This window comes from Podarcis erhardii, assembly GCF_964252035.2.
Source record: "Podarcis erhardii genome assembly, chromosome: 3".
NCBI lineage: Eukaryota > Metazoa > Chordata > Lepidosauria > Squamata > Lacertidae > Podarcis > Podarcis erhardii.
The window spans coordinates 99,857,105-99,869,682 of NC_138507.1; the positions used below are offsets into that span (position 1 = coordinate 99,857,105).

At 44.3% G+C, this 12,578-nt stretch overlaps 1 protein-coding gene across 7 annotated transcripts in view; it reads right to left on the reverse strand.

Annotated features, from left to right (window-relative positions):
• Nucleotides 1-124: 124 nt before the first annotated feature.
• Nucleotides 125-12,578, reverse strand: part of TRERF1 (transcriptional regulating factor 1) — an 82,095-nt gene continuing 69,641 nt past the window's right edge. For all 7 annotated transcript variants that reach the window (XM_081854525.1, XM_081854523.1, XM_081854524.1 and 4 more), the window contains 8 exons: nt 10,828-10,967; nt 9,632-9,735; nt 7,566-7,641; nt 7,125-7,213; nt 5,801-5,914; nt 5,243-5,440; nt 4,191-4,399; nt 125-2,136 (listed from right to left, as the gene is read on the reverse strand). In XM_081854525.1, coding sequence (XP_081710651.1) covers nt 1,815-2,136; nt 4,191-4,399; nt 5,243-5,440; nt 5,801-5,914; nt 7,125-7,213; nt 7,566-7,641; nt 9,632-9,735; nt 10,828-10,967 — 1,252 coding nt within the window. In that variant the 3' untranslated portion in view covers nt 125-1,814. The remainder of the gene's footprint in view (nt 2,137-4,190; nt 4,400-5,242; nt 5,441-5,800; nt 5,915-7,124; nt 7,214-7,565; nt 7,642-9,631; nt 9,736-10,827; nt 10,968-12,578) is intronic.

Sequence of the window (12,578 nt, forward strand, 5' to 3'; positions counted from 1 at the left end):
GAGAGAAATAAAGATGTTTCTGACACTTAACTTTTTCTAGGGCTCTGGTCTACATAAGATATAGTAACTGTCTATTTTCCCATCATACTTTGCAACTTTTCCCATCATACTTTGCAACTTTCCCCATCATACTTTGCAACTTTTATAAGCAATAGAGGTGATGCACAAGAAGACTGTGCCTGGGGAATGATCCCACTCCTAGCTCTGGGAAGGAGAAAGGTGCAAGCTGCCTAGCCAAGTCATTCCAAAGTTGAACATGCTGACTTCCCTGAACAGGAATGAGGAAGTTGTGGCCTGATAAAAATTTCGTATAGAAGAGGTGTGTGTGTGTGTGTTTATTTATTGCGTTTCCATACCCGCCACCCCCTAACCCAAACTGCTAAATGTTTGCTGGGCTTTATCGCTTCCAAGAGCAAACCTATGGCTCCATAAGAGAGTCCTGGCAGGCATAAAACCCCCACTGTGTATATTTATGCTAACATTATCAGCCAAGCTATGTAATTTTTATTTATTTCTTACATACATACATAAACGGCCTCTGTCCATGATGAAAATCTTAACACGCTTAGAAAAAAGGACCGATTTACCTCAAAGTGGAAATCTCCCCCCCTCTTCTTTCGGTGAGGAAAGGTCTTGATAAGTACCACTGCCTCTAGGCAGCAAATAATAATAATAATAATTAACAATAATAAATCCCTGCATACTCTCAAGGATAACCTTTTTAAAACAAAAAAGTGATAAAACTTTTGCAAATGGAGTTTTTTCAGTGCATTCCTATCACTAATGCACATCCACGTCCAAGCATCCAAGCCAGTAGTCTCCAGTCAAAAGACTTTTGAGATGTGCCTCAGCAGCATCTCCCATGGTGAAGCCTGCGGACTTCTGATTTCACTGTATCCCTCCCTCAATCCTGTTTAACCAGGAGCTCTGAAGTGCACAACGCGAGTAGAGCCCTCAAAGAAACAGATTGCCTCATAAAAGGAAAAGAAGGAAGTGAATGCAGATTCGCAGAGGGCTAATCTAGCTGTTCTCGCTCCTTTCAGGGCCGCTCAAATTTCTTCTGGGTCAAAGTAAAGAGGAATAGGCCGCAGAGCCCATCCATTTCTACAGAGCCAAGTACAAAGCCAGTCTTCTTGTTAAGAAGGAAATCTGAAGGCATCTTGGAAGCCTCCATCCACCACAAAACATTCTGTGCAATGGGAAAGAACTCGCCACAGCTACTTGTCTTATCAGCAGAGAGGCCCTCTAACAGCCCCAGCGACATGTCAGAGCAAAACTTTCAGATGCCAACAATCCAAGTCTCAGCTTCTGTTTATTGCAGAGACAGCATTCTTTGTTGTGGCAGATGTTTTGAGGCCAGAGCTGAAGGCACAAAATGAAACATGTTTTGAAAAGAAAAAGAAACCAAAATCTACTCGTATGGGGGGTGTGGTGGGGTGGGAGGGAAAACAAAAACCCTGAGGTGTTGCAAATTAATTTGGGGACTTGTCACGTAAATGCCTGAAAGGAAACAGTAAGGAAAAGACTTCTCAGAACCAACTAGTTTGCAAGGTATTTGACAAAAAATACCTTTCGAATGAGGGGAAAAATGAATCTTTTTGCAATCATAGTTGCAAAAAGCAAAAAGTAAAAGGACCAACAGCAATAACCAGATTTATCCCACCCTCCTCCACCCCCGAGTTACAAACAAAACCAAAACATTCAAACTATTCAGATAGTTTAAAATAAAAGGGAAGTAAACACTTAACCCTCCCAGCCGAAGGAAAATAATTCCATCAGGCATCTATAATTTTACAGAATGGCTTTTTCTCTCTCTACAGTTCCACATCATCCTGAAGCAAAGCTGTGTCTTCTTCATCCAGTAAGAGGTCAGGGTCTATTACTTCAGTACCGTCCATGACCTCTCCCAATTCCTGAACAACATCACTGCTGAGGTCGTCGGCTTCCTCAACCTGCTTTATCAAGTCCAAATGATCCAAGGGTATCAAGCTATGCCCAGAGGGCCCCGTGGTCCTTGCAATCGTAGCCGCCATTTCAGCTGCAACAGCTGCCTTCTGGGCTTTCTGCCGCTGCTGCTCTTCCTGCTGCCGGTGTGTTTTCATGTGAGCATTCCGGCTTTTGATTTTGAAAAACATCCTAGTGGGGGGAGGGAGGGAGTGGAAGAGAAAGGAATGCAGAGAGAGAGAGCAGATTTCAGAAACAATTATTTTGAGTATATGGGGACCTGTGTGCTACTGTGAACATCCAAAAAGTGTAGGTGTTAGTTGAATATACAGTTAAATGCATTTTCAAGCAGGCAGACTTTGGCAATATAATAAAATTATTATTATTATTATTATTATTATTATTATTATTATTATTATTATCCTGCCTATCTGGCTAGTTGTAGTAGCAGCAGCAGCAGTAGTAGTAGCGCTAGTACAGTCATACATCATGTTACGTCTGCTTCATGTTACGTTCTTTCAGGTTACGTCCTGCGGCGACCCAAAAGTACTGGAAAGGGTTACTTCCGGGTTTTGCCGCTCGCGCATGTATAGAAGCGCAAAATGACGTCATGCACATGCGCAGAAGTGGCGAATCGCAACCTGCGCATGAGCAAACGCGTCGCTGCGGGTTGCATTCTTTTCATGTTGTGAATGGGCCTCCAGAATGGATCCCGTTCGCAACCAGAGGTACCATTGTATTACTATTATTATTACTACTATTACTACTATTATTTTGCACCCTGTCAGCTCAGCTGCCTGTCTGAGGTAACTGCCCGCACTGCCCTAAATCCAGCACTGTTTCCAAGCATTCACAAGAAGGGAACCAGAATAAACCTAAGGTGTTAGTTAAGCCCTTGAGTGATCATTTCAAGGGGGGAAGGAGGCTGCCTTGTTACCAATGGAAGGATACTGGAAGGCAAGGGGAGAACTGGGCTCCAAGGATGGGTGCCCTCTGCTCTCCCAACACCCCTCCGGTCATCAAGGGATGGAGGCAGACCAGGCCCTTTTGCTACTAGAAGTTCCTTTGTAGAAAAGAACTCTGGGTTGAAATAATGAGCAACAGAGGGTATGCATCCTCAGACACCAATTCCCTCATTCTCCAGGATCCTTTGGGCCAAGAATGTCTCACTGCTGAAAGGGTGGTTGTTACAAGAAGTCCCAAGGGGAGCTGACAGCAAAGCCTCGCAGGGATCAGCAGCAGGGAACCATCTGGCCTTCATCAGACCTGCCAGGCCTCCAGATTTGGACTGTGAGGCTCTTTTGGCCACACCACACACTCACCTGTCCAACCCTTGACATTATATACGATGCCAGGTGTGGGACGGGTAAAAGATGCGGCTGGGTCAAAGGCATAACTTACCAGCTGATCAGCAGTACCTGCAAAACACAGCTGCTCTATGCTGATTCAGACCACTGGTCCATCTAGCTCAGGACTGTCTACACTACCTGGAAGCAGCACTCCGGGAATTCAGGCAGGGAATGTTTCCAGCCCTCCCTGGAGATGCTGGGGTTTGAACCTGGGACGTCCTGCAAGCACAGCCAATTTTCTGCCGCTATGATGCAGACCACCCAAAGATTCATAGTCCAGTGGTACACCATACAAAGTACTTCACAAACAACCACAATCACCTGCTTGTCAGTTCCTGCAAAAAGGCCGGCATGCCACGCGTTACTTTGAAATAGCCGACTGATTGATGAAGCTTGCACATTTCAAGCCCCAGGTGGCTCCATCCACCTCTCAAACTTGGTCTACAGCGAGTGGGGGAGATGGGGATCCAGTCCAGTGGCCAGATCTAGTTCCCCACCCTGAAGACATAGAACCCCCTGGTGCAGCCAAGGGGTCTTGCTGTCAGTGCCTATCAGCTGATTGGTGCTGGCAGCAAACTACCCTGGGACTGGCTACATTAAGAAGTTTCCCATCTTCTGTTTAGGTGTCAAAACACTGCAGGTAACCCAAGGAGGGATCGCAGCAGGACCAGCCAGGGGTGTGGTCTGGGAAGGGTGTGTGGCCTCAGGCCCATCCCAAAGGCCGGACAGGGAGGCCTGGTGGGGCACATTTTGAACCTGGGCCAAAGGTTCTCTACCCCCTGGTTTATACAGTGGTTTATACCATTCTAGGGAGCCCCATTCCTAACATCTCAGTTTATTCCCCCCCCCCCCCGATGAAACAACTAAGTTCTCTCTGTGTTTCCCACATCTACTCACTTGCCACATTCTTTACAAGGGAAAAGTGTAGTTGGGTCTGTCTCGCCACTTGTCGTACTGTGAGCTGGGGAGCTTTTGGCAGGGCCGCAATCATTCTGGGAGCTGGATTTCTGCTTTGAACCGTGGCTCCCGCCGCGGGTTTTCGTCACAGAGTTTGTACCGCCATGAATGCGAACGTGGCCATTCAGAGCTGGTCTGGAGTTGAACATCTAGGGGGCAAAAGGATAGCTCAGTTGTTATCGCCCGAGACTCTTAATCTCAGGGTCGTGGGTTCAAGGCATGTTGAGCAAAAGAATCATGCATTGCGGGGGGTTGGGCAAGAGGGCCCTCGTGGTCCCTTGCAAAGCTACAGTTCTGAGTCACAAAAGTGAAGTGCAATCAAGAGTTTCCCACAGGCCACTGTGACAACTGGATGTTGCACTACGACGGACCTCTGGCCTGATTCAGCAGGCTCTTCATATGTAATATCAAAGCATTTCTAAACAGGGACTTGTTTTGCTCTCATTCTGGTTGCTTGCTTAAAAACATAAGGAGAATCCTGCTGGACCAGTTAAAAACTTCCATCTAGCCCAACTTTGTTTTTCTTAAACAGAAAGGGGAAGGAAGAAAAAGGGAAGAGACCTCTAGGCACCTAGGAAGAGACTTCTCAGGCCTTGTGTGTTTTGGAATAAATCTTTCTTCAGGGGGACTCTTGAATAACAGTTTGTGACCCAGTCTGTAAAGCACAGCTGCAGCTTGGTTCCTAGAGCGCTCAATGAGGAGGATTTTCTCCAAAATGTGTTGGCCTTAATAAACCTTTTCTTGTGTACTTGGGAGATCTCCAACTTTTTTCTTCCTATGATGGCGGTCAGCCAATTCAACAAGCCCTCCCCAAATGTTTTACCCTTTCATCAAAGGCGAGTTGATCCATCTCCCTGACGGTTTTGGGTTGCCCTCTTCTGACCTTTTCCCAGCACTACAATATCCCTTTCTGAGGTGGGGCAACCCGAACTGGACGTAACATTCCAAGCACAGCTGTACCATAGAATTAAAATGTTTCCAAGTCCACTTACCGCTCCGCAGTCCGGCATTTCACATGTAAATGAGGTCGCTGGAAGTGTGGGGCTTTGCAAGGAAGGCAGGTTAATAGGCTCAGCAGCAATAATTGAAGGCGGCTCGGGAGAATTCTGAATTTCGGCTTCCTCTTTGACTGACTTCTTGTCCTCCTCTGTCTGCTCCTCTTCCTCTAATTCATCCTCTTCGCCACTAGTCTGAAATTCAAAAGGGATTTTAGGGGAGGTGGGGTGGAGAGCAAGCATGCCTTAAGTAAATGGGAGACAAGAAAGCTCTTCTCTCAGCTCTGAAGGTGGGAGGGGTTGTTCCCCAAGCTGGCTGACCTCTTCCCAGCTTGAAAAATCAAGTTGAACAGCTGGTAAAAGCTGCTTTCACCAACTTGGAGCACCCTGGCTAGCAGTGGCTCCCCAGTTAAGAAGTCTTTCCTATCCCTTGCTATTTGATCCTTTAAACTGGAGATGCCAGGGAATTTCTGAACCTTGGAACAATGTCAGAAATAAATATCTGGAGAGCACAAGTTCACAAGCTAGAAAAATGAAACGGAGGGTGGCTCTTACCAGGCATTCATTTTTCACTTCTGCTAAGCGTGTTCTGTGCTTTCTTCCTAAATGCATGATTTTCTTCCAGGTATAATAGTATTCCACACACTGGGCCACCGTCTTCGACTTCACCTGCGGTTAAACAGTAATTCAGATGTTGCAACATTGATCTACGATGGTGTAGCGTTCAGCACAACTCCAAAAACACCACTCACTCGTGTCTTGATCACAAAGAGCGGAAGAAGGCTTGAAAGCATGAATTGGGCTACAGATCTTATGGAAGTATTTTTACCTATGCTCCCAGTCACATGCTCATTTTTATCCTGCCAGTCCATTAGGGAGCACTGGGTGACAGTCCTGTTTAGACTGGCATAGCTGTCAACTTTCAGATTTGAAAATAAGGGATCAGCAGCCTCAAAAATAAGGGATCAGCAGCCTCACCTGTCCTGGGGACAGCCTACGGGATATCTAACAGTCTGGGGAAGCAGTGGGAAACGGCACTGGAATAAGGGAATTTCCCACAAAAAAAAGGGAAGGTTGACAGCTATGACTAGGAGAGGGGCTGGGCTAAGAGGAGGGGCTGGGCTCTATGCTACCAGTGAGATTCATTTACCAAGTAGGGAATATGAACTTGGGTCTCCCCACTTCAACGCAGATGCCCTCTACCCTTCAACATTTCCTCTCCCCCACTCTAATTTCAGCAACGAATTCCTGCTTGGTATCACAGACACAGTAAAATAAACGGAATGCTTAGAGGAGTCTCTCATAAGCTAAAATGTATGAATTCCCCCCAACCTGGGTGAATGAGCAATGCTTGGTGGGAGAGTGTGGAAGGAAAGTTAAATGTCCACCATGATAATGGTGAGCATAAGGCCCCTCTGGGTGAGAGCCAGGGAGACGGAGTCTGCGTGGGAGATGGGGTTAGGGTCCTTGGGACGGAGACTGAGTTTCGGAACCAAACAATTAGAAACAGGTGCACTGCATGGAACAGGGCAATGTTTTGAATCCTACTATTCTATTTGTGTGTTGACGTTATTGCTTAAATGGAAATACTAAATCTGTTTCACTTTTTTGCATTGTTTTATACGATGCTGTGTGGATCTCTCTTCTTCTTTTTAAACCCATTGATACTCATATTTTCCAGTCATTATATTTATTGTTCATTTGCTATGCTGTGAATCACTTTGGGCCTGGTTTTTGCGGGAAAGTGGCAAAGAAAAGCAACAGGGAATGTTGATGATGTTGATGATAATGTTCTACTTTCATATGATGAAACTAACTTAGTGGCTGAAAACCAGATCAGGAATGTCAACAAAGCACGAACAAGGACAACAAGCCTTACCATTTTCTGTACCAAAATAAAATCTTTGCCGTATGTGTGTAATGCTTTGTTGAACAGCTTTCTTTCAACGGGTGTCCACTGGTCTGAACCTGAAAGAAACAAACGGATAATAATTGAGGGTGGGGGTGTGCCTGCCCCATGGTACAAAAATAAAACTGCTATCACATTTGCAAAGCTAAGCAGGTTCCGGTATGGTTTCAAATTGGATGGGGAAGCGCATGTTGAGATTCCTGCACTGCAGGGGCCACTTCTAACTCTGCAGTTCGAAGATTCTATGATTTCTGCAAGTAGGTGTGTATGTATACTGTCAATGGAATAACTATTTTCTCTGAACTTCATCAGTGACACTAGGCAGCTGCATTCCTTCCACAAGTAAAGGACTCACACACAGAACTAGCCTTTATTAGGTAATCCTTTTAACTCATCCGTTCAGGAACTTACCAGCATAGTGATAACTTGCCAGAGGATGCGATTTTGCTCTTGCTGGCTTCAACAAAAGGAGCATCTCCAGAGCGACCTGCAGGACAAAGAGAGGCAAGCAGAATTGTATACAACTTGTTCTTAATTATTATGACTCTATCTTCTTTTAAGACTCTATGACTCTTAATTGTTATGACTCCTTTGCTTCTTATAATAATGTAATAAAATAATAATATTTACATACCATTTGTTCTATGTACACTAAGAGCTCCTTATACATTATCTCAGCAATCCTTTTTCTTAAAATTTATTTATGCTTTCCAGATTTATACATTTCACTATAATTTTACAATCATTTTAACATTTCAAAACTTGACATCCTTCCCCCTTTCTGCAGTTCCTTAAATTTATTTTTAATACCTTCTGCATATCCAAATTAACTTAATTTGCTCATTTATTCATCTACTTTAAATATATACTCTTATAAAACTGCAGGTTATTGCAATAATCCTGCCAATGTTAGATCAGAGCAAAGCCCATCAAGTGCAATGCTCTGTTCTTACAGTGGTTATCTGGATGCCAATGGGAAGCCTACAAACAGGACACAAACTCAGTAACAGCCTGTCTCTTGCACTCCTCAGTGACTGGGACTCAGAGGCACACTGTCTCCAATACCGAGAAAGATATAGTGATGAATAGCCACCAACAGCTTTATCCTCTATGAATTTGTCCATTCCTCATTTAAAGCCTTCCAATTTTCTTCAATAATGTTATCTCTCCAAATTCACTTTCGTTCTCTGCTTTGCATCACTTCCAGATTCATAACCGTCTACAGGCTTCAATTCCCGTGAGCCTGTGCTTCCAAAGAGGACCCCATCACTGAGCTATCCTGGTAACATTTAGGAAGCTTAGATGTAGCAAACCAAAGTACCATGGTAAATGCAATGCACTGGACAAAAAGACAACAAAGGAAACGTGAAAAGGAATTATAGCTCTCAGAAGGACGCAGGTGGTGCTGTGGTCTAAACCACCGAGTCTCTTGAGCTTCCCGATCAGAAGGTTGGCAGTTCGAATCCCCATGATGGGGTGGGCTCCCGTTGCTCTGTCCCAGCTCCTGCCTACGTAGCAGTTTGAAAGCACACCAGTAGATAAATAGGTACCGCAGTGGTGGGAAGGTAAACGGCGTTCCCGTGAGCTCTGGCTTCTGTCATGGTGTTCCCTTGCACCAGAAGCGATTTAGTCCTGCTGGCCACATGACCCAGAAAGCTGTCTGTGGACAAACGCCGGCTCCCTCGGCCTGAAAGCAAGATGAGCACCACAACCCCATAGTTGCCTTTGACTCGACTTAACCGTCCAGGGGTCCTTTACCTTTTTTACCTTTACAGCAGCTGCACATTAAGAATGTGTGTGAGAGAGATTTAAAAACATGGGCGGCAGGGGAGAATATTAGTTCTGACTCAGCAAGGGATACCCATGCATTCAAACCACTTATCTGCAAAAGGATGGTTTCTCAAGGCACTAATGAACTTGTTGGACTATTTTGGGATGGAGATGGTGCTGCACAACCCCATTCCAATGGAACAACCTTTTGCACGAGATACACCTGTTTCATTCTCTGACCATTTTTAAATGGACCTCAGACCCAGGATGTTCTGTGTGATTTTAGTTGATGCTGGTTTTGCATTTTGTATTCCACGAGTATGATTTTAACTACTGTTGATTTGGAGTATTACTGTAATTCTGCCATTTTAGTTAACTGTATTTTAAACGAGCATCATCCAGGATTTTGTTTTTCTTTTTTTTAACAATCAAACAGTGTATAAACATTATGAAATAAAAAAGTCAACTGATGGTCTTGAATGTTTTTCTAAAGAAAGGCAAGGTATGTGTTTTCTAATGAACAAATAAAAACTAGGAATAATAAAATAAAAGGTTTCTTTTGAGAAAGAAAAGTGGTGGGCGCCAGAGTGAGGCTAAATTCTCCCAATTAGTCACTGGAAAAAGCTTGCTTGTGCCCGGTTTCCTCATGAAGCCTGTTACACATATTTTAACACATATTTGGGAGAGGATAAACAAGCTGCTCTTACCATAACGTCTCCTTTAGCCTCAAAGAGAGAATGCAAGCCATATTCAAGGTTGGTTCCCCCGCCAGTCAATACACTTGAACAACACAGATTTAAAAGGCTGGTCACTGTAAGAAAACAATTCAAAACAGTATTGTCAAACCTGTCCAATATTCAGCCTGTAAGCAAAAACATAAATCTGAAAGGGTCATAAAGTCAGCACAAATCTTCTAATTCTTACAAGCTCAGATTTTCATTTTGAGAAAGTTGGAACAGAAAACCAGTGGTACCTTGATTCTCGAACTTAATCCGTTCCAGGAGTCTGTTCGACTCCCGAAACTGTTTGAAAACCAAGGCTGCAGGGGCTTCCTGCACTCAAGCGGAAGCCGCGTTGATTGTTCGGCTTCTGAAAAATGTTCGCAAACAGGAACACTTACTTCTGGGTTTGCGGCGTTTGGGAGCCAAAATGAGTGAGTAGCAATGCGTTTGAGTACCAAGTTACGACCGTACTAGACAAGTCTTTCAGAGGGGGTGGCCGAACGCATATATAGGCTGAAATGCAACTACCAGCATTATTTTAAACACTGGGGAATATAATATTGCTTTTACCTGTTTTATGGGTTTTTATATTGTATTTTGTACAGCACTTAGACACTCTTAAATATTAATTAAGCTATTTAGAACAGCTAACAAAATAAAATAAAATAAAAACAGGTGGCAACCGTTTTGCGTGGGGGTTCTGTTCTGAGTCCCCCCTCCCACGTGTTGGCAGTCACATGTTGCTTGGATGAATGTAAAATGGTCTCGCTGCCTGTATCAGTAATAATTTTTATCAGATTTATATGTTGTCCTACAACCCGCAAGGTTCTCAGGGTCATACGTGACAAAATAAATGTTCAAATAAATATGAAAACTATATAAACCAGGCATAAGGAAAACAGAAGCATTAAAATAATACCCAACAAAAATGATGAACAGTCCAGCAGCCAGGCGAAAAACTTCTATGGGTTGAGGAAAAAGGCACATTTTGAGCTGTGTCAAAGTGGTGATCAGGCTAAAGGACAGCAAGAGGTGTTATTCTGCACAGATACACGACAAGTCATGTGAAGGTCAGTACCCATTTAATGAAGCGATGACACAGAGGTGGAACGATAAACCGGGACAGGACACTTGGCAGAGATGCTTAGATCAGTTGCAAAGGGGGTTAGCAAACACAGTACCTCTTTGCTGAATATCTTCATCTTCCAGTTCTGGCCCTGGTTTCCAAACTAAAGTTGCCATGTGATCCTCTTCCCCCACCAACGCTCTGTCTTCAAGTTCAGGAATATCGGCTTGGAATCTCGATCCAATATTGATATGCCTGAAAGCATATAAAGAAACTTCATCTCTTCCCCATTTCACCCACTCACCAAAATTTGGCGTTGAGGTTTGGTGGGCAAACTACTGTGGTTAAAGCGTTGGACTAGGGCCTGGAAGACCAGGGTTCAAATCCTCACTCAGCCAGGAAACTCACTGGGTGTCCCTGGGCCAGTCACTAACTCTAAACCAAACCTACCTCACAGGGTTGTTGTGAGGATAAAGAGGAGGAGGAAGAACCACGTATGTCACTGTGAGCTCCTTGGAGGAAAGATGGAATATACCCATGCCATAGGTAAAGGTAAAGGGACCCCTGACCATTAGGTCCAGTCGTGGCCAACTCTGGGGTTGTGGAGCTCATCTTGCTTTATTGGCCGAGGGAGCTGGCGTACAGCTTCCGGGTCATGTGGCCAGCATGACTAAGCCGCTTCTGGCAAACCAGAGCAGCACACGGAAACGCCGTTTACCTTCCCGCCAGAGCGGTACCTATTTATCTACTTGCACTTTGACATACTTTCAGACTGCTTGGTTGGCAGGAGCAGGGACCGAGCAATGGGAGCTCACTCTGTCGTGGGGATTCAAACCGCCGACCTTCTGATCAGCAAGTCCTAGGCTCTGTGGTGTAACCCACAGCGCCACCTGCGTCCCATGCCATACCGGTCTGAAAACAGGATACACTCTGCCCTGCTCAACCTGACGTATAAAACCTGAGTGGAGTCTATTGTTGCACTCTTAAAAATACCATCGTTTAAGAAATCTGCTTTTAGCGGTGTGGACTATATTTGGGGGCGGCTTACATTCAGGCCAATACAGTAATAAACAAACAAACAAACAAACAAACAAACAAACAGGCCCAGACATAGCGTAAAATGCACAATCTGTGAGGAAAAGCAAGGGACCTCTCAAAATGAAACTTCATCTTAACCTAAGTCTTTAAAACTGTGCCCTTGCCCCAACAGAACTGGGTGATTAAATAGTCACGGAATTCAATGGCAAAGCTCTGTCTTGAGAGAAGAGTTAAGGAACAGAGTTAGGACAATTCAAATGCTAGCAAACAAGGAAGCTTTAAAAACTGAGCTGTTCCAGTTCTTCACTCTCCAGCCCCCATGTAGACTTTTTAAACAGATATAATTGTAATGAAAAACAATATGAATAAAATGCAATTGTGATGTGAGGCGGAAAGGAATTCCCATCTTGGCTATTATCTGCCAAGCAACCAGTTGAAAATGGTTATGTATGCTTAGTTTAGCTGAACGTTGTTCCATTAATAGTTAAGCTGCGTGAGACAGGGATTTTATTAATGGTTTGAAAAGCTTAAACATGGTGCCCAATGAGTGCGAGGTTTTACGAGCCCCCAAGGAGCAATCTGGGTCTTTGACTACATCAGTTTGCCACACAGAGGGATGGGAAGTGTAAGGGTCACTAAACATAGGAAAGAATACATTCCTCTGGGGTATTTAAAGTGTCAATTCCATATGCTTCATTTTGAGCTTAAAGATACCTCCTCCCCCATCACCTCTGATTGAGCTATTTACAGTGGTACCTCGGGTTACAAACACCTCGGGTTACAAACACTTTGGGTTACAAACTCCGCTAACCCAAAAGTAGTACCTTG